This window comes from Erinaceus europaeus, chromosome 15, assembly GCF_950295315.1.
Source record: "Erinaceus europaeus chromosome 15, mEriEur2.1, whole genome shotgun sequence".
Classification (NCBI taxonomy): domain Eukaryota; kingdom Metazoa; phylum Chordata; class Mammalia; order Eulipotyphla; family Erinaceidae; genus Erinaceus; species Erinaceus europaeus.
The window spans coordinates 81,509,799-81,533,404 of NC_080176.1; the positions used below are offsets into that span (position 1 = coordinate 81,509,799).

The 23,606-nt window shown below is 35.3% G+C and overlaps 1 protein-coding gene across 2 annotated transcripts in view; it reads right to left on the minus strand.

Moving 5' to 3' along the window:
• Positions 1-2,898: 2,898 nt before the first annotated feature.
• Positions 2,899-23,606, minus strand: part of CDH19 (cadherin 19) — a 77,180-nt gene continuing 56,472 nt past the window's right edge. Inside the window, exons 9-12 of one of the 2 annotated variants that reach the window (XM_007524119.3) lie at positions 18,671-18,792; positions 9,522-9,639; positions 7,792-8,043; positions 2,899-5,245 (exon numbers count right to left, since the gene is read on the minus strand). In XM_007524119.3, the coding sequence (XP_007524181.2) occupies positions 4,752-5,245; positions 7,792-8,043; positions 9,522-9,639; positions 18,671-18,792 (986 nt within the window). In that variant the 3' untranslated portion in view covers positions 2,899-4,751. Of the gene's footprint in view, positions 5,246-7,791; positions 8,044-9,521; positions 9,640-18,670; positions 18,793-23,606 lie in introns of those variants that run through there. The other variant, XM_060174014.1, reaches the window with a different exon arrangement.

Here is a 23,606-nt window from a genome sequence, read left to right on the forward strand (position 1 = left end):
TCAGCTTCAACCTTTCCTGCAAATTCTCTGCAGCTGCAATCACTTCACCTCAGGGAAATTCATTCAGTTTTACTTTGTTAGAAGAGAAGAACCACATTTTTGCCCAGCTGCTGTGGTCCTCTCTTTCTTGTTGTTTTTCTTTCTTTTTTTTTTTTTTTTAGACTAATCAGTCAACTTCCCACCCTTAGAGATCCCTACAGGTAGAAAAGCAGCAATAAACTCAAACAGGTGTCAAGGATATACCCTGTGATTAACTTCCTAGTCTCCCCTCCTTTGAGAAAAAATTACTTCTCTAGATAGCTGAAATATGATAAATAGCTAGACTGACAGACAAATCAGTAGACAGACATAATGCAGTATGTGAAAAATTATATGTTCCTTCCCCCATTTATGTTTATAGTTTCCCTGAATTTAGTAAATTTCATATCTAGTATCCTTTTACACTGTATAAAAAATATTATGTTACCCGGTAAGTTATCAGTAGACTCACAAAGTTAAATTTGTTACCAAGCTGTACCCTGAAATGTGAAGCAGCATTCTCATTTTCATCACACTACAAGGGATCTTATTCATAGGAGACCCCACGGTAATTATCAAAGGACCCATTTTTTTTGCCTCCAGGGTTATTGCTGGGGCTCAGTGCCTGTACTACAAATCCACTGCTCCTAGAGGGCCCCTTTTTTTCCCCATTTTGTTGCCCTTGTTGTTGCCTTTGTTGCTGTCATTATTGTTATTGTTGCCATTGATGTTGCTGTTGTTGGATAGGACAGAGAGAAATGGAGAGAGGAGGGGATGATAGAGGTGGGGAGAGAAAAACACCTGTAGGCCTGCTTCACTGCCTGTGAAGCGACGCCCCTACTGGTGGGGAGCTGGGGGCTGGAATTGGGATCCTTGAGCCCATCCTTGTCCTTTGTACCATGTGTGCTTAACCCCCTGCACTACTGCCTGACCCCCTAAAGGACCCATTTTTACTGAATAGTAAAACAAAATTATTTCCTTCTCCCCATGTATGATATTAATAAATCAAACTTGGTTAAAATGGCAGGCTCATATAATTTCTGGATTTTTTAAAAATTGTATTGTACTGTACTGTAGTACTGGCTTATTTTGAAAAATACATCAATTCTATATTAGCATTCCTCAAGAGTCAGCATGACTTCTTTACATACACAAAATATATTCGGATTCAATCCTACATTCACTTAAGAAGTATTTATTTCTCGTTTAGTATTAGAAATTATTTCAAATAATAACCTATGAAGCAGACAGAAGACTCCTTACCCACTTGGGATGGAGCTTCTAACAGGGGATACCAACATTAAAGAGTAAACTCTGATGTATAATAAAAGATGACTGAGTGATTCCATGCAACATAAGACAGAATAGGGCCACAGTAGGGACAAGGTGAGGAGGCACTTTGGGGGAAGTCCCAGTTGATATATTATTAGAATGGAAACAAAAGCATTTATAGGATAAGTCAGGCCAAGAGTATGAGTTTGAAGCATCTGTGTATTTAAGAAAGGGAGGACAGAGGGCAGAAATAAGCAGGCCTCATGTGTCAAGTCAGAAAGGTAATTTGTATTTCAAATGTGCTGTGAAGCCTTTAGGATCATTCAGTGCTAGAAAGCAAAGGGACTGAATTGTTGAGCAGAATAATATTAGATAATAATAAAAATATATCAGTTCAGTGTCATGAGTCCTTGCATTTCTGTGGTACTGCTTGAACATCTTTCTATATTCATTCACAAAAATCATGTGAATTTGGTCAATTTGACCTCATTTTACCAAAGACAAAATCATATCTTGAACGATTAGCCAGTCTGACAAAATTCATAGTTATTCTGATTGTAGTAAACTAAAAGACATTCTGATCTGTAAAACGCCCATAGGCTGAGTGAAAAGCTCTGTTTACTAACATTTTTGGATTCCTATAAAGAGCTTTAAATATTTCCCTATTTCTGCCATTAGTTATTCGAGACTTACATGTAAACTTATGAGTTAACTCAGGGTGGTACTGAAGCACCGCAGGTATTAATGTAAAGCTATGCTACTTTCATAAATATTTGCATAGCTTTCGCTTTTATTAACATTTACAAAAATGGAATCTTAATGCCATACTTTTAGTTTAAAATACAGCTGTGTTCCAGAAGCACCCACGTGAACAGAAAAGGATAAAGTCATTATTGAACTATTATTTTGTATGATTTCTAGGTAACTGCAAGTCAACTGCTAGAATCACAATTCTATCATGACCTGAAACAAATTTTGTTTTAACACTAATACTTAATGCTCTTGGACACAAATGTTGCATTTGTTAGTGCAGATATATTGCATCACTGTAATTTTTATAACTAAGGTAGTCACTTATTTTCACAAAGTGTTTTCATAAGGTTTTCTTCATGATGAAATCTTCTGTGATCCCCAAAAGACAGTTTATTTTTTTCCTAATCTACTTTCCAGAGATTGTTTCATCTGTTTTTATCATACTTTCCAGTTCTTTTCTCCGTTTAAAAATATTTTACTGGGAGTTGGGCAGTAGCGCAGTGGGTTAAGCGCAGGTGGTGCAGAATGCAAGTACCGGTGTAAGGATCCTGGTTCAAGCCCCTGGCTCCCCACCTGCAGGGGAGTCACTTCACAGGCAGTGAAGCAGGTCTGCAGGTATCTATCTTTCTCTCCTCCTCTCTGTCTCCCCCACCCCCTCTCCATTTCTCTCTGTCCTAACAACAAGGACACCAATAACAACAACAATAAAAAACAACAAGGGCAACAAAAGGGAAAATAAATAAATATAAAAAATTTAATTATTTATTTACTACTAGATGGAAAAAGAGAGAAACTGAGGGGTAGGGAGATGACGAGAGAGAGAGAGAGAGAGAGAGAGAGAGAGGGAGGGACCTGTAGCCCTATTCCACCACTTATGAAGCTTTCCCATTGCAGGTGGGGGCCAGAGGCTTGAACCTGCATCCTTGTCCACTGTAATGTGTGCACTTAACCAGGTGCGCCGCCACCACCTGGCTCCTACTTTCCAGTTCTTACCCAAGATTATAGAGCACTACTTTTTTTTTTTTTGACACAGGAAGTAATATTTCAAGAAATTTTCTAAAACTATAGTACCCCTCTTATCCTATGGTTTTGTCGGTGTTTCCTCTTTATAAATTAAAAAAAAAAAACTATAGTTTTCAATTTTATGCCACTGTGATGGGATTGTAAATGTTCTCTCAATGCAGGTATTTTTTATTTTGCTTGCAAGGTTTGGTTCCCTTCAATTGGTTTTCTTTGGTATTCTTACATTTCCCTAAATAAGTAATGGTATTAGTACATAAGGATTTGTAGGAGTTTAAATCCTCTACTTCTAACATTTTCTCGATTGATTTTCAACTTTTTTTTTTTTGCTAAGTGATGATGTTTATGTCACAGGTATGATGGTACCTGACTGATAAATTGATGCGATATTTTTTCCTGTATTGTGGCTTGGAAGTTTATGCTTCATAGTACTAAAGGAAGAAACAAAAAACTCAATTCACTCAATTACTCTTACGTGTATCCCCAAAATTATTTAAAATAATTGATGCAAAGGTAGGCGGGAACCTACAATCCCAGTTTCATATGCTACAATAAAATTAATATGTAAGCCAATTTGGAGGACACTGTATTCACTCTTCCTATTCAAACTTTGACATTCTAAATTTCACCTCAATTTCCATATTATAAGGACCATTCTTAAAAAAAGGTTAATTAGAAGGTTTTATTATCTAATGTTACCATAAACTTTTATGTTTCAGGAGTTTAGCATACATACTTTATAGTATGACCATAAAAGTAGTTATTGCACCTAATTTTATATTCATCATAAAAATGACACTTAGGAATCAGTTCCATTCTAAGTTCTTAATAAAAGAGGAAATTTTGTGCATTTTATCATGTTTTATTCTATGCATGGGATAAGTCAGTGCAGCTGATAATATTATCTAGAATGGATATTTCTTCCAGTTTGAATTCAGTATTCCTTTCATTTATCTCTATCAGTTTTACTAGCAGTTAAGTTTACTTTAATTTTTTCCACTTTCAAACATTTTCAAAAACTCCAAATATAATGAGTAAATATGAATATATTTACTTTGCCATCTTATTATAACACGATAAAATATATATTTTTGTTACATATGAAAATAATTTATGAAACACTCCTAAACTTATTTATATCCCTTTTTTACAGAGTTGCAATATCAAAAAACAATACAACTTTATATTCTCTCTTTCTTTGACACAAATAATCTATCTAAATATGAAAACAATTTCAAAATGAGGTCTTGATGATGATTTTAAATTATCAAACTATAAAAAAGCATATAGTCTCTGTCAAAAGTTTGCTTTTCTCCCTATAAATGAAACGGTTAATAAAAGTTACCCACAACCGACCAGATTCGTTCATGTATTCATCTTTATAAATGCCCTTACCTCCTAATATTAGCAAAATAAACAAAATAATATTAAGATGCTCTAACGCAGGGCCTTCTGTTAAACATTCAAAGTGTCTGCAAATTTGCATTGTGTAATATATAAAAAAGCCCTTGGAATAAATAGTTCAGTGATGTGCTACAATTAACTGGTGTGCATCACTTAAAGAAGTCAGATAATTAGCAATCATTGTCTTTCTTTTAGGGTGCTGAAAAGGTTAACTTTTCACCAACCGCCCGCCAGTTTTCCCAAAATATGTATGTAATTACTTTATTATTATTCATTATTATATTTTAGTAATTATTTGCCTGCACAGCAGAACCAAACATGCACGCTAGTCTTTTGAAGCGAGGTCCTAAGTCATTAAGGTAATTATAATTTTCCTCCTGGTCAGAGACTGTGGAGCCCAGAGAGCTCAGAGACCCCGCTAAAGACCCTGTCCCCTCAAAGGCATAGGTCTGGAGGGAGTCATAGGGTGGGGCACAGGGGTCAGTGTCAGCTTCTTCCAGCTTTTCCAAGATGAATTTCCGGAAAATGGCGCTGTCGGGGCCCACCTGCAGAGACTGTCTATACAGGCTCCTGATTTCCTGGGTGGTGTTCCTCCTGGACTTGCATTCCCTCATCACCGCGGGGCTTCTAAGCTCTACAATGTCAAAGGCCTCTGTGTCTTCCTCTCCGCCCCCTTCATCATCATAGCTGAATATATTCTCCCCCAGATCTTCACCTTTCACAGGAAAGAGAGTCTGCTTTCTTCGTTGTCTCAGACCCAGAACCAAAAACACAAATCCTGGCCAAGCAAAGCATGACAAAACATTAATAAATACAGGTATAATTTAACATACTCATAATTTATTTTACACTCTATGTGCTTGTACTGTATGATTGTATATTAAATTATTTAGGCTAAAGCTTACAATCTTTGCTTTGGGAGGAATGCAAAGCATACACTTAGATTCTATCAGATCAAATATATACTTGCTACTGGAAATTTCAAAAGGCACCAGAAGAATGAGAGATGGCATATAACAATATTTCTGGCCGATAATTCATAGGATTAACAACATAAAATTGTATGAGTTGTTTTGATGATAATTAGAAATGTAGAATTGTGTTCTATTTTACATAATGAAATTAGAACCAAGTAAAATAATTGACATTTTTTTCAATCTCTGTGTATTAGCAATCGATGAACGATGTTGATGGAAGCTAAGAAAAATGACCCAGAGTAAGAGTTCCCATTGGTGCAAATTCCATGGGAATTTAGATACTTTCTAAGTTAGTATCTATTAACTATAATGTGAGTAACAGTAATCTTTCTAAAAATTTTACAATTACTCATTAGTATAACAGCTATAATACTCAGGTATTATTGTTATTATTATTCCCCAGTAGCAGTAGGAGAAAATGAAGTACAGAAACCTTAACTCACATTCCCCTAGTCACACAGTTGGGAAATAGCAAGCTAGAATTCTAAGTCAAAAAATTAGTTCTGAATTCATGTTTTATGATACTCATAAATATTGGAAATCCCTAACAGGTTTTTAAATCACAGTGGTAGTTATGCCCACATCATCCTTTAATTAATTACATGAGATAATTTGAATGTCACATAAAAAAAAAAAAAAGAGAAAAGCTGGGGCCAGGCAGTGGCACACCTGGTTCAGTGCTCACATTACAGTGCACAAGGACCCACTGCATAAGGACCCAGGTTCAATACCCTAGTCCCCATCTGCACACAGGAGAATTTCATGAATAGTTAAGCAGGGCTGCAGGTGTCTCTCTGTCACTTTTCTTATCTCCTCCACTTCCAAAAACAATAAAGTATATATATATATATATATATATATATATATATATATATATATATATATAATTTTATGGTAAACCCCAGTATGTGTGTATGTGTGGTGTATTAAAGTCAACTCAACCATGGTTTTTTTGTAGCTATTGAAAGCTCAGAATTTCATATAGTATACAGAACATGAAGCAAACATGGATCAATGCTATTAATATTATCATAAAGGGAAATATATAATGCAATATTTTTATAGGGCTTACATTTAAAGATACTGAAATATTGGTCTTGAATTAAATAAGATCATCATTTTGAATTCAGGAACTATACTCTAAAAATCATCGAAGATATAAGGTTGAAATAGAAAGAGATCTAATAAGCAATATTTCAATCTGTGTGTTAGAGAGTGTACTCATAAAACTTTCAAAGAGAAACTGCTGACTATAGCTTGACCCATACTTCCACTCTCTAAATAAACTTATGCTTTGACTGTGAGGCTGTCCTTGGTTGACTTGTAAAGTTTTGGGACTTGGTCCCTGTGTTACTGTGAATAATTCAAAGTAACAATAATTATCTTTTTTTTTTTACTCTGAAATCTATTTCTGTATTGATAGCCTAACTTCAGTTTTTCTGCTCAATGATCATTAACAATAATTTGAAAGACTGAAGCTGGAGATACAAGAATCCTCATTATGAGGAACATTATATAAAGAATATATATATATATATTAATTTTTAGAAAATGTGAACACAGTTAAAATAAATCCTGAAACATTTCTATGACTCTTGGAACAGTGAGTCCAGGATTCCAAAAGTGATGATTAAAACTTGCTTTCAAACTCTTAATAACATTGGTTTAACTGTAGATACAGTTATAAGGGAAGAAGATTAGGGTTGAAGTAGTCAATACTGGCATACTATAAACAGGATAGTTTATACTAGACTAATCATTTTTTTATGGTTGTAGTTACCTAGGACTTTACTGTTCCAAGTCAATTTTTTTTTCAGACAAAGACAGAAACAGAAGAACTCCAAGAACTTCAGTCAGTGGCAGATGAGAGAATATTGGTGTACTATACTATAGTTACAGCCTGTCACACATCATATAGAGTTAGTTCCTTGAGCTTTTGTAAAGCTCCTCTTTAACCATTACTTTCTTCATCTTTACAGAGCAGGAGATAACTGCCACTTCAGAAGACTACTTTAATCAACACCTAGAGCTTTTAAATGTAGTAAGCACTCAGCCTAAGCTTACTAATTTATGACTATGTATTCTGTATGGTATATGTGTCAAGAACAGTCATAAATTTATAAGGACATATGTCCTATGATACACTTAGAAATAAGTCACTGATTTCTAGTGTGAAGTACATATTCACTTTATTTACATTTACTTCATATGTCTTAAGAGTTATAATATATTCATAAGTACAAATAAACAAATCCATACTCATACTGTCTTGTCAGAATGGTTTTGTTTTTTATGTTTTCAAATTATTTTTAATTAGTGAAAATGGGTTCAGTTAGGCACTACTTACCAAATATTATCACAATGCATATTAGAAGAAAAATGACGAGTTCTATTCCAAATGCCATGGAAAGAATCATTTCCTTATTGCTGCAGGATTGTGTATTGTTACTGTTCCCACAATCACAAACTATTATAGTGAGGGTATTTGTACTTGTAAGAGATGGGATTCCATTGTCAGCAATCAAGATGGAAATGTAGAAGACAGGCTCTTCTTGAAGGCTAAAACCAGTTCTATTAGTCAAAATTACAGCTGTGTTATCTAAAACAAAAACCCATGTGCACAATTTTTCAATACAGTCAGAGAAATCCATACCATACTTATGTACTAGTGGCAATAGTATAGGTCCCAAGTTCAGTCCCTGGCATTGCACATGAGAGAGTGATGCTCTTGTTCTTTCTCATTAGTGAATAAATCAAGCTTTAAAAATATAATATAATATGAATCCATATGATGAAAAACATTTAAGTGAATATGAAAGAATAAAGACTTAATATAAACTTAATCCACTACTATAATTGGGGGGAAAAAGAAATTCCTCCTTTTCACACAAAATCTTTTAGAATATTTTGTTTTTTATAATGATTAAAAGTTTGCTTTATGGGCAGGGGTAGAGAGCATAGTGGTTATGCAAAGAGACTCTCATGCCTGAGGCTCTAAAGTCCCAGTTTCAATCCCCCGCACCACTATAAGTCAGAGCTGGGCAGTGCTCTGGTGTTTCTCTCTCTCTGCATCTCTCTCAAAATTAAATAAAATATTTTTTAAAAAGAAAAGAAACCAAAAACATGCATTAAAATTTGCTTTATAGGAAAATGAATAATCTTTTTTAATTTTCCTTTATTTATTTTTAATTTCTTTATTAGGGAATTAATGTTGTACAGTCGACAGTAAATACAATAGTTTATACATGCATAACATTTCTCAGTTTTCCATATAACAATACAACCCCCACTGGGTCCACTGTCATCCTTTTCCAGGACCTGTAATCTCCCCCTCACACACCCCAGAGTCTTTCACTTTGGCGAAATATAACAACTCCATTTCAGGTTCTAATTGTGTTTTCTGATATTGTTGGAAAAAGAATACTCTTAAATTAATCTCTTACATTTATAGATCTTAATTAATGACTCTAAATAGCTTTTAATAGATCAAGCTGATGTTATTATAAATTAAATATATGTCATTTTCTTTCCTGGACATAGACTGAAGTTTGAGTTACATGTAGATGTGAATCATTGCATCAAAAATGCAATTATATGTTCAATGACTTTTGACTACTGGTGACTTGAAAAAGTATTTCTAATTTTATAAAAGTCCAGTGGGAAATTGGATTAGTATTTTTAGAATTTGACAATGGAAATTTCATTGCCACTCTCTCCTACAGTTCTCAATATTACCTTCATTCAGGAGCATCGTAAAATACAATGCAAGAAGTTCTCTTAGAATGAAATGTAATTTTTATTTTTTGTTTTTAATATTTATCTATTTATTTATTGGATAGAGACAGCTAGAAATTAAGAGGGACGGGGGTGACAGAGAGGGAGAAAGAAAGAGACACCTGCAATACTACTTCACCACTCGCAAAGCTTTCCCCATGCAGGTGGGGGACCAGGGGCTCAAACCTGGGTCCTTGCTCACTGTAACATGTGCGCTCAACCAAGTGCACCACCACCTGGCCCTGAATGAAATGTAATTCTTAAATAATATATGAAGCAGTCATTATAAGTGAAAGGCATTACCTTGATTATCTACGATTATAAAGCTTGAGTTATTTGTGTCTTCAACAGACAGGTTAAAGTATAAATGCTGTCCTTCATTGGGTCTGTCTTTATCTTCTGCACTGATGTTCTGAATTACCTATATTAGTGAATAATTTTATAAAGGAGATACATCACTCTTGTTAATATTACTTATGATTACTTATCAAAATAACTTTATGGATTTTTAATAAATGTCAGAAGGTAACTGTAAAATTGGTGAAGAAAATTACAACATCCTATCATGTTCAGAGATATTTACATGCCCCTTTAAAAGTTATTTCTTTGGGAGTTGGATGGTAGTGCAGCAGGTTAAGTGCGGGTGGCACAAAGCTCAACGACCAGCATAAGAATCCTGGTTAGAGCCAGTGATTGATCGAGGGAAAGTGACTCAGATTCTTTCTATGACCATATTGAAAGTCAAACGAAATGCCTAATTTGAAACTTATGAAACTGTCATTATCTCATCATCTTTCATCAACAGAAAACCCATTCATTGTACTTGACCTGATATATCACGTCTTCATGCATGTACTTCTTACATCCTGTTTCTGTTGGTGGTGGTGTTGGTTTCACACTTTCCCCATTAATTCATGTTCTTTATTTAGAAACTCTCTCATTTTGCTCACTCTCATTTTTGAAAGCCATCCTGATTCCAAATTAAATCTCAAGATAGTTTCTATGAGTACAGTTTCTTATCTCACCATAACAGAACAGGTGTTTGCATACCACTCCTCCCACCAGCCTAAGTCCATCATCATGCCCTGCCTCTATCTTTCTAAGCTTAAAAATCTAGTAAAATGCAAAATCAGTCTTTAAGATGTTAGGTCCAAATCACTGGTCCTCACTATGGAGATACTAAATCTTATAATGATTCAAAACAAAAGTATCGCTGTCATATAATTCACATGGATTATTTCAGACATAAATTGATTGAAAATATGTTTTTGTATTAGATTAATTAATTCACACCATAATGTTATGATTTAATTAGTAATGTGATGAGACAAAAATATAAATGGGTGTAGAGAAAATAATATACAAATTGTATTAGTTTCAAAAAATACTTATGCACTTTGAGATATAATTGAAGTATAAATTTCTAGTCTGTCAGCTCAAAACTAAGAGTGTTTTTTGTTTGACAAATTGTTAGAAGCTTTTAATTCTAAAATTCAGAACAATAACTTCTATAATAGATTTACTTTAATCTCCATAATGAATCACAATCTCACTATGTGATCTGACAACAGATCTCTTTTTTGACAATAACAGACTGCTTGAGTGACACATTCATGTTTGAAAATAAGACATAATTGAGAATAAGTTTGCTCATGAATGCATGGCTTTACTGCTTTAGGGTCTGAAATTACTGAGAAAGCAACATGTTTGATGTGGAAAACTTCAGCCTATAGTCTTTATGGGTCAGAGGAAAATATGTATATTGTTCCTAAGCTTAAAGCAATAATTCCTCAAATCAATAAAAAAAAAACTCTTTACTTTAGCAAACTACTCAGTAATCCAATAACTTTACAATAGCTGTACTTTCAATATGAGTAGGAAATACATATTTTCCAACAAATCATAATGTCTAGCATTCTTATTAAGGGAAGATACAAGGGAGAATAAAAGGAAACTAAAAATCTTATATTCTTATATTTTTCTTATTAAGGGAGGGTACAGGGGAAAATAAAAGGAAACTAAAAATCTAGGTGCAACATATAGAAGGAATATTGGTTTAGAATAGTTTTGAGAATTTCTAGTAATTTTATCTTAAGAAAACCATCTAATCAACCAGATGTAATTTATTTTTTAAAGAAATAATGTTTTTTAAACATTTTTTATTTATTCCCTTTGTTGCCCTTGTTTTATTGTTGTAGTTATTATTATTGTCATTGCTGTCATTGTTGTTGGATAGGACAGAGAAAAACGGAGAGAGCAGGGGAAGACAGAGAGGGGAAGAGAAAGACAGACACCTGCAGATCCGCTTCACCACCTGTGAAGTGACTAACCAGGATTAATTATAACTAATTTTTCCATACCATAACTAATTTTTTTCTTTTTCTTTATTTATTTTCCCTTGTGTTGCCCTTGTCTTTTCATTGTTGTTGTAGTTATTATTGTTGTTATTGATGTCGTTGTTGTTGGATAGGACGGAGAGAAATGGAGAGAGGAGGGGGAGACAGAGAGGGGGAGAGAAAGACAGACACCTGCAGACCTGCTTCACCGCCTGTGAAGCGACTCCCCTGCAGGTGGGGAGCCGGGGGCTGGAACCAGGATCCTTATGCCAGTCCCTGCGCTCTGCTCCACGTGCACTTAACCTGCTGCGCTACCGCCTCATTCCCTAATTTTTTCTAATGATGGAACATCATTGTCATACTAACCAGCGATTAAACAAGTAATTTGGGGGTAGAGAAGACAGTAATGCATTGATTTTGAACAAACATCGATCATGCTTAAGTCTGTTTCCTTGCCTAAGGGATAATATGAATAAAAGCTACTCCTAGGATTCTTAAGTATTTTTAAAATAAGATTATATACTATAAATATATTCATATAAATTAGTTGTGATACACAATATATAACCGATTAATTTTGAATAGTAGCTTATGTATATTACCAAATCCTTGAAATGCATAATAAACATTTTGCTCAATAGAAGCACTTTAAAAATAATAAGGGGTAGGCCCACTTTCCCGTATGCTTTTCCTAATTCTTTTTTAAAAATATTTTTATATTTATTTTTATTTATTTATTCCCTTTTGTTGCCCTTGATGTTTTATTGTTGTAGTTATTATTGTTGTCATTGTTGTTGGATAGGACAGAGAGAAATGGAGAGAGGAGGGGAAGACAGAGAGAGGGAGAGAAAGATAGACACCTGCAGACCTGCTTCACCGCTTGTGAAGCGACTCCCCTGCAGGTGGGGAGCCAGGGCTTGAACCAGGATCCTTATACAGGTCCTTGTGCTTAGCGCCACCTGTGTTTAACGCGCTGTGCTACAGCCCGACTCCCTACTTTTCCTAATTCTTATCAAATAATATTGCATCCACTGATCACAACCTAATCAACACAATGAGTGCCACCCCAGCATGCTTCACTTCAGACTGTGTCCAGAGACTTCAGGTGTGGAATGACAACCCTTCAGCTTCATCACTCCGGTGAGACCTTTCCTTTCATAGTATTCTCTAACTCCACCCCAGGTGGTTCACTTCCTAGTGAAGTCCCAAAACCTAGATGTAGACCAGGTTCCAGGAGATAGAGGATATGTCCACACGTATCCATAAAGCAGGGCAAATATATACCTGAAAGGAGTAGTACACTAGAGTTTGCAGTGAGTACCCCCCCACACACAACACTTTATCTGCACTATTCCATCCTTTGGGTCCATGATTGCTCAACAATTTGTTTGGCTTTGTATGTTAACTTTCTTTTCAGCCACCAGGTTCCAGATGCCATCAGGATGCCGGCCAGGCTTCCCTGGACTGAAGACCCCACCAATGTGTCCTGGAGCTCTGCTTCCCCAGAGACACACCCTACTAGGGAAAGAGAGAGGCAAACTGGGAGTATGGATCGACCAGTCAACGCCCATGTTCAGCAGCAGGGAAACAATTACAGAAACCAGACCTTCCAACTTCTGCAACCCACAATGACCCTGGGTCCATACTCCCAGAGGGATAGAGAATGGGAAAGCTAGTGGGGAGGGGACGGGATATAGAGATTAGGTGGCGAGAATTGTGTGGAGTTGTACCTCCCCATCCTATGATTTTTTAATGTCTCCTTTCTTAAATAAATAAATAAATAAATAAATAATAAGGGGTTACAGTAAATGCATCTCTTGCTGTTTTCTCTCATACACACCCACACACATACAAAATAATAAATCTCACACTTTCATAAAAAGAGTAGCTTCACAAAATATGATAAGTAATCAAACTATTAGTGTATTATATAAACACATACTGACATTCAGTTTTATTCACCTGGACATTGTAGAACACCATAAAAATAAGAACTAGATAAATATATAACAAATATAGTATCATTTTTATTTATTCTAGAATCTAGACCTTGCATAAGATATGAATTATGTCCTCCACCATCAAGAACTTGATGTCAATAGATATGAATTACTATCACTATGTAATCACTCCACTGAAAAAATTATTCTGAATAAGACTTGTTTTGATATAAAGAATATATTTAAGCTACTAAGTTAGTAGCTTCATATCTCTATTCATTAAATATGAAGCCAACAAGAATTCTTGTTCCAGACTGTAGCCTTTTTTTTTTCATTGAGTATAATACTGGAGAGAAATGTTAAAAGATCACATATGATAATATCTTGGTCCTTTGAAAGAAGGATAACTATTTTAAGTTTCTTATAAGAATATTCACAAATTATATTTTAATATCACAGATATGTGATGATTTGTCATTAATTTGCAGAAATTTATACTCAGATATAACTTACTCATTACATTTTTCTCTGTATATATTTTCTGATTTTCTTTGCTAAATTAAGAATATGGGTATGAAAGTTATTTACCTAATTGGGAGTTGGAGAGAGATCCTGCTATCTTGAAATGAGATCACAGTACAGAGGTAAGCAGTGACTGACTCATCATAAGTATTGTAGGATGGAACAGCCCAGAGTTTGACTATTACACTGAGGTGACTTCTAAGATCCGAACTGGGTAATAAATACATCATCATTTTATTTTTATCTGGGATTCTATAATCCCAACCATGTGGGGAGGATTACATTCCAGAATGTTTATTCTGAGAATAACCATAGTGTGGGTTTAGAAGTAAAGAATCTTGTCAGCAACGTGGGGCTTTGGTGCAGGGAGAAACTGGTTGGTAACCAACCAACACATTCTGATGTGCTATCACATAAAGACACCAGCAGTTAGAGAAGAAATATGGAAATTACTTAACTGTAGACATAATAAAACAAGATGCTTCAATATCCTCCTCTCTGAGATAGAGCAACAGTTTCCCAGGCCTCATCATTTCCTGAAGGGTTTGCTGATGTCAACAAAGGTTTTTTCACCCTTTTCTGAGAGGACACATAAAGTAATCTTCTGATCACTGTCAACCACTACAAGCAGCCAGTTCTGTGTTAACTGTTGAGACGGCTTCTGATAGAGCTAATGAAGTTAACTGATGAATCACAATTTGGAAACATTGTGAATATTGCTCATGAGGCTGGATAATATGATATTTTATTTAACAGAAGTAGCTCTCAACAGAAATGATTGTGGTTGGTTCAGTCAAGGTTGGTTCAGTCAAGAAGAGATGTTAGGGTCTTTCCATGGTAAGGGGATTTGGGATATGCTAAAATGGAGGTTACTTATTTTTGGAAGACAGGCACAACAGGACTTTCATGCTGCCATGAAGAATAAAATACTAGAATAAAGAAGGATATCTGCATATCTTTCTTGAGCAACTTAATGAGTTATCGTAGCTTTACTAGAGATACTGAAAAAAAAAGAGGGTACACATGGAAGTTAATAGGTTGTCTATATAGATATTTTCTCTACTGTGTTGAACATATAACTAGAATTACAGGAGAAGGAATTGGCAGAAAGTTCAGGAAGTCACTTGAATATGGACATTAAGACATAAAAGTGGAAGGGAGGCTGGGTGGTATCACAGCAGGTTAAGCGCACACACATGGCACGAAGCACAAGGGCAAGTGGAAGGTAGTGGTTTGAGCCCTGGCCTCCCCATCTGCAAGGGTGTCACTTCACAGGTGGTGAAGCAAGTCTGCAGGTGTCTCTCTCTCTCTCTCTCTGTGTCTTCTCCTCTTTCGATTTCTCTCTGTCCTATCCAACAACACTGGCAACAATAACAGTAACAGCAACAACAAGGCAACAAAATGGGAAAAATGGTCTACAGGAGCAGTGGATTCTTAGTGCAGGCACTGAACCCCAACAATAACTCTGGAGGCAAAAACAAACAAACAAAATATATAAAAGTGGATGACAAAGTGAGTTTAAATAATAGAACAGAACAAGAGGAGGGTGAAAAGGAAATGAGGTATTCTTAGGTGGGATCCTGAGAATGTAGAAAAGAGGATGATTGTCACAGGATACAATGTTAATGTTTTTGAAATAGTCAGAATATTGGGATTGAAGTATGTGACAAAGAATATCAGGCAGAAAGAAGTTAAAAAAAAAGGGTAGTGGTACAAGTATCCTATGCTGAAGATTCGTGACTCGTGGATGCTGACACATATCTGGGAGAGATGAGATAATGTATCCTGAAACAACATTTTCTTGAGAAATTTTTGACTTATAGCTTAGGACAACATTAGTTTTATAAGACAACATTACCTCAATGAAAATAAATTAATTTATAGAGGGAAAAGCTATTAAAATATGATAACTTTATAATACCATAGTATACTTCACCTGTGGAAAAAAGATCATTTGGTATCCATCAAGATAATGGGACTCATTAATTTTGAAAAATGATGATTATTTTCACCAAACAGGAAAGCAAATTGCCCCAATGGCAGCTCATCCATTATGCTTATATTGGCAAACATTGGACATCCTCTCCCTCCTCTTCATCCCACCCAGATCATTTACACAATAAGGACAGAAACAATAATTCTATTTACCCACATAGGTCATTAAGTATATGTGTAGATTCCTCCAGAAAAGAGTACAACACCCTTGGCCTTTCAATTTTGTATAATGAATGTCTTATCTGTCCAGAGCAGATTGATAGAGAACACCACAGAATTTGTCAATTTTGTCTAGCTTTTTGAGTTGGTAGAAAATGTGACAAGAATGATGTCCGAGTTAGGAGAAATAACCCTACGTATTTCCTTTACTTTGAATTGATTACTTATGACACATTATTCTGAATACATTGTATTGAACATTAAAATGAATGCCATGTTTCTTTTTTACATTCTAATTGCTTGAATTAATCGTGCTAGATATAACACATGCTTTTCAAGGTGCCAAGAAGTATTGTTTGCTGTACCTTCAAAGCCATACAACAGATCTTCAGAACTATACTTATATTACTTACCTAGAACTTCGTGTTTGTGTGGCTTCCTTCCCCATTTTATTGTTTACATTTTCAATGTGGCTTTAGAGGAGTATTTAAAATCCCTTATTTACTTAACATCACAAAAGCAGACAATCTTATCATTTCAAAAGCATTTCCTCCTCTTCAGTTATCCTATTTTATATGAACTTTTTAATTTGTCTTTGCCCACTGTAGTCTGTGTGCTTAATCAGGTATTCCATCACCTGGCCCCTACACGTTTAAAACTTAGTCCAAAAAGAGTTCTGCCAATATTTCCTCTAAATTTTTTATGGTTTTTGGCCTAACATTCAAGTCATTGATCCATTTGGAATTTACTTTTGTGTATGGTGCAGTGTTGTTATTGTCCAGTTTAATTCTTCTACATATTTCAGTTCATTTTTCATCATCATCTATTGAAGAGACTCTCCTTTCTAGTTAATATTTTGGACCCTCTTGTCAAAACAAGATGGCAATAGCTGCGGTGGGGGCTTGTTTTGGGAACTCAATTGCATCTGAAAACTTAGCATGTAACATCTGAGGAAAAACAGGTTGGAAAATGACAGTCCAGCTGCCATAATAACTCTATCATATCTTTATTGAAAATAAGACATTGCATGTGGTAGGATCGAAATATCTATGTTGTCTGTATTGGAGTAGCCAAATCATGCTCTTTAATTCATTGATTTGAATACATTAAATAAGGTTTAGATGGCAGGATAAAAGGAAGTTGAGAATGCCATTTGTTTTGAGAGGAAGAATACTACATAGGTGGGAGTCTGGCAGTAGTGCAGCGGGTTAAGCACATATGGCGTGAAGCGCAAGGACCAGCATAAGGATTCCGGTTCGAGCCCCTGCTCCCCACCTGCAGGGGAGTTGCTTCACAGGTGGTGAAGCAGGTCTGCAGGTGTCTGTCTTTCTCTCCCCCTCTCTGCCTTCCCTCCTCTCTCCATTTCTCCTGTCCTATCCAACAATTATGACATCAACAACAACAGCAATAATAACTACAACAACAATTTAAAAAAGAAGAATACTATATAGGTAGTCAGTTTTAGAGACAAGGCAGATGTCTACAATTTGATATTGATGTTCTGAGTCTTCTAAGATTTACTTGAGAATTTTGGCTCTTCTCCTTAAAGGAAACTGATGGTGAAACAGAACTAATGAATATGACTTATCATGTGTTTGAGTAGTACATCTCATGGAAAGGGTGTAAAAATCAGTGTTGTTGGCATTATTTTTATTTTGGATGTTAAATTTTCAAATGCAATTCATTATGAGTACATTCTTTTTGACTCACACAAATAAAGCTAGTCTTTATGTAACTCATGGCATCAGTAGTCACAGCCAATATCTTCATTCTTGGAATTAAATACAGCTAACAATATAATAATATTAGTAGTAATATTAATAATAATCCTGGTTCCACAACTAGTAAACTACTTTATATTTTGAAAAAAAATTAGCTAAACTTTTTATACTTGCAGTAAGGAACCAAACCCATTAAGACATCTTCCCCTCTAAACAGAATTCTACTCTTTCCATACAGTATTAGAACGCACTGCACCAAAACTCAGTGTTTTAGTTGTTTGAGCAGTTCTGATAATACATTTAAAAATGAGATTGTTTTCATAATTTCTTCCATACCTTTGTACTTCATTTGAAATCAAGATTTATTTTTGCTAATGCAATTTTCCCCTTTATGTGTATGCTTATGTGGAATTATATCATCATACAGAATCAAAAATTTAAAAATGAGTCATGATTTGATATAATTTGATTCTTTACTCATTACAGAATAAAAAGGAGACTTTTGCTTCATTGTATTAACAAAAGATCAAGAATTTACCATTGAATCCTCAGGGCTAGGAGACTTTTTGTTTAGATATTTAAACAATATCGATGTGGAAAATTTTATGTTCAAGATTAGCCTTAAAATAAATTATTTAGGCTAAATACATGAAAGTATGCATTGAATGTATCTGAGTAGAACTCATTTGTGCTATTCGAAAGGGAGGAAGAAGCAGAAAATTCTTATGCATGTTATAAGGAAGGCATGTTTTAATGTTAGCATTTATTATGAGTCTTACCTCACCATACCTTGCGTTCTCACAAACATACATCATATTGTTTGTAGCAAGCCTGGGAGCATTATCATTGATATCAAGAACTTGCACATACACAGGAACTGTAGATACCTGTTGTACATTGTCTGTAAATTAAATAAATTAAAGGAACATAAAGAATATCATAGAATTTCTTAAGGAGGGAAGGCCATTCAAATTTCATTTTCTGTCAAGATTAAATGCTAATTTCTCTAAATTTTTAATCCTAACAACTAATAAAAATTAAACTAATGTGTGTGGGGGGAATAAAATTAGACATTCAAGAATGATATAATTCAAATAACCTATATACAAGGATTAACTCAATCACACCACTGCAAATATTTTGGACCAGAAAATTATTCACTGTCTTGTTTGCTGTAGAATGCCTCACAGTGTCATTCACTTTAGCTAACTGATACCAGTAGAATCCATACCCAGATTTGAGAAACAAACATGCCTTCAGATAATGTCTTTCCCTGGGAAAAGAACAAAACAAAACTAACAGTGTACCCAGTGTACCCAGATGCTATAACCAGAAGAGAGAGAATGGAGAGTTTGGCACATTTTATTTGTATTAAATGTGAAGCAAAAGTGCTATAGTGATGGTGGAGGGCAGAGAAAAAGTGAGACTATAACAGTTTTCTAGAACCTAATTTTGGCAATAATTATCACACAAAAAGATGACACATGTCTTTGGACCAGTAATTGGTTTGACAGATTTATGCTATACTCCATGGCACCAATATATAAGAATATGTTATTTGAGTTATTGTTTCCCTAATTATTTACACCACACACAAATAACTAGAAATAACCCCATGCATATCAGAAGAGGTGAAGGGAAATGAACAATTTTCTCTATGTTATAAACTCGTGGGTGCTTATTATAAATAAATGTGGCAATGTAACAAATACATTAACATGATAAGCTTCCAAAATAAACTGCTGATTGTTTCTTCATTCTCAACTTGAGCAAATGCTTACAGATTATATTAGTTTTCTGTTAAGTGAAAATAACAATGATAAAAACAGTTTTGATTGGGCAGGGGAGATAACATAATAGCTATTTAAGAAGGTTCTCATGCCTGAGGCTTCAAGGTCCCAGATTCAATCAACAGCACCACTTCCCAGTCTGAGTGTGGCTCCTGGACAAAAAGGGGGGTGAGGAAGCAACTGAGCCACACCACTTCCAGGGGTGAGTTTAAGTAATAAAGAAGTGTTAAAAGGGGGAAAAAAATCACCTAAAAACTCACCAATTTAAAACCATCACTTCTGGAGTTTCCCGTGCTGTTGCCTCATAGAGGATAGAATAGCAGCAAAGAGACCCTATATTGACATCAGGGTCACAGATCAAGCCTGGAGACTCAGGATAAAAATTTCCCCTCCCCACATCAAGATACCTCAACAAGGAAATTGAACATCTTAGCCACAGCGCCTCCTGTTGGTACAACAACAAAAGCCACTAAATTTGGAAACAGAAGTACACAGACAGCAATGACAAAAACCCAATCGACCAACAGACACAGATCCAGAAAAAAAATGACAGAAATAGAGTTCAGAAAACTCATTATAGCATTACTTCAAGGACTTAAAGATCCAAGAACTCGGTGATAATTTTACAGAAGAATTACAAATTATAGGGAAAAAAATTCAAACAGAACTGCAGGGCAGTTCAGACTAAGGTTAGAGGCCTCCAAAACTAGACCACCACCTAACACTGCACTCCAACTTTAAATCAAAATGGATTAAAGATCTAGATATTAGACCAGAAACTGAAATGTATAGAAGAAAATGGTGAAACTTTGCAGGACCTTCACATCAAAGAAATGTTTGTGTTTGGAGACTTAACACCCTGGGAATGAGAAATGAAAGCAAGAGTGAATAAATGGAACTACATGAAACTAGAAAGCTTCTACACTCAAAAGCAAACTCCACAAAGATAACCAGGAAACTGAGTAAATGGGAGAAGATATTTGCCCATCACACATTAGACAAATGACCAGTATCAAGCATCTGTTCAGAATTGGTAACGATCAACAAAAGAAGCGAAAACAACCTAACAAAAAAGTAGGCCAAAGAACTCAACAGACAGTTCTTTAAAGAAGATATAGACATAGCCCACAGACACATGAAGAAATGTTCCGCTTCACTTATCATTAGAGAATTGTAAATTCAAATTATGCTGAGATCCCATCTCGCACATGAGAGAAGGGCTTCTGTCAACACAGCAGGAAAGGACAGGTGTTGACTGCATTATGGAGAAAAGGGAACTCTGTTAAGTTGCTGGTGGAAATGCAAATTGGTACAGCCCCTTATGGAAAGTCCTTAAACAAATAAAAATGGATGATCCTGAAATACCACTCTTAGGCATTATCTAGTGGATATTCAAATGCTAATTAGAAGAGATATATGCACCCCTATGTTCATAACTGCATTACTCACAAAAGCCAAAGAGAGGAAGTAGCATAAATGTCCATCAAGAGATGACTGGCTAAAGAAGTTATGGGATATATATTTCATGAGTAATACTACTCTGCAAATAAAAAAGATGATATTGTGTCCTTTGGGACAAAATGGATGGAACTGGAGGTGAGTGTGCTTAGCGAAGAAAGTAAAGAGATTAGAGACAACTACCACATCGTTTCACTCATATGTTGATTCTAGAGATCTGATGTACATGAACTTGCCAAAAAAACAAACAAACCCCAAAATCAAGCAAACTGTAAGAACCACTGTGGTGGTTCTCTTTGGGAAGGTGGAGGGTGGGGTACAGAGCTTTGGTGATGGGTGTGGTGTGGAATTAGACATTGTAATCTTATAATCTTGTAAGAAAATATTAATTACAAAATAAAAATTATTTAAAAGTGCATAAATAATATTTACAAAAGGAAATAAGAGCTACTATTTCCCCTCATTTCTCTCATTTTGCATTTAACTTTAGAATACCTGTAAGTTCTTTGTCCCTTTGAACTTAACTGAGAAAAGCTGAAAACAAAAAGATGCTCTTGGCAAATTTATCATTTTGGATGCCCTGTCTCTCAAGTTTTAGAGTCACCTCTTTGAAATGCAATCCTCAAAGAAGATAGCACATCCACTCCTTTTTGAAAAATATATTTATACTCTACCTACCACTTGAGGAAGATGGGTCCTATAATGAGTGGAACCTAGAACATTCCTAACTATAACTATGGAATATGAGCTCAGACCTACAGGTATGCAGAGGTTACACAGGCTCCTGCTCTGAATAGTGGCCCCAGAGCAAACGGATGGTATTAATGATACTTATATGTTTTTCCCATATTTTCCCATATCCTATTTCCAACTCTGACATCATCTCCCCAGACAATATCCTGGGTCCACCCACATGTTAGCTATAAGGCTCACACAAAACTTAATAAATTCAGAAGCCCCTTGAAATATACCCAAATTAGACCTACTAGCTTTTTCTAAAAGGGAGATCTTGAATTTCATCTGCTATATTCTTGCCTTTAGGATCCTGATTATTAAGTAATTTGTTGCTTTATATCTTAATGCTCTTTCAGTCAACAAGCTGCAGATGTTACAATGATAACAACCTGACTTCCCTGGGCAGACAACTTCACCAATCTATCCTGGAACCCCACCTCCCCAGATCCCTGCCCCAGTAAGGAAAGACAGAGACAGGCTAGGGGTATGCATTGACCTGCCAACACCCATGTTCAGCAGAGAAGCCATTACAGAAGTCAGACCTTCCACCTTCTGTACCCCACAATGACCCTGGGGATTCATGCTCCCAGAGGGATAAATAGGAAAGTTTCCAATGGAGGCGATGGGATATGGAACTCTGGTGGTGGGAATTGTGTGAAATTGTACCCCTCTTATCCTATGGTCATTTTCATATACGGTACTTCCTCTCTCCTTGAAGCCTCAGGTCTCCATCCCTCTGCTTCGTATAGGATATATACACTGATTGGAATCCATTTGTTTACATAATGAAATTGCCGAACTGTAGCCGACTAAGTTGAGTGCAATAGTCACAGTGCACAAAGACCCAGATTCAAGTTCCCAGACTCCACCTTCAGGAGGGGACTCTTCACAAGTGAGGAAACAGGGCTGAAAGTGTTTCCCTTTCTCCTTCTTCTGCTCCCCTCTCAACTTCTGTGTCTCTATCCAACAAATAAATTATTTGATTAAACTTGTCTTTTTACATTTATTCATATATCTGATTTTAATATGATTGTTTTACCAGCCTCGGAAAACCTATAGGCCTGAGAGAAACACTATATAAAGTTTTGGGACTTCTTTCTATTTTGGTAAGCTCTAGATTTCCCATGTTACCTATCAAATTCTGGCTTAATGATATCCAACGATAACACTGCTTCTTCTTTATTTTACTTATGGAGACTTTCTGGGATGGGCTGAAATTTTCATTGTAAGTATATTAGGTTCACAAATGAGTGTATATCTATGATAAAATTCAATTTTCAATTAATTAAAAATTGAAATTTACAAGGCTTACTGCATACCGAAAGAAATACATGGCATTTAGAAACTGCCATTGGGAATGATAGCTGAGAGAGGTTTTGTATTACATTCAGAAAGAAAATAGAGAAACATTAAAATAGGAAAATGACATTTCTAAAACTTACAAAATAGGATTATTCTAAAATGCTCAAAATGTTATGGTTTAAATACATCAAATACCGTGGTGGAATATATCCCTACTTTAATAAGTACAGAGGAGGCATCTGTGGTAGAAAACGCTTAAAGAAAAACAGTGAGAAATTCATTAAAACTTTTACATCTTTTTTTTTCCGAACACTTTGTCTAAAATTATATTCAAATTGAAAGTTTGAGATGACTGTACAGAACAAATAGAGGTCTTCACAGATTCGTTTAAAAGTAGTGAAGTATTTTTATTCATTTAACTGACATGTTG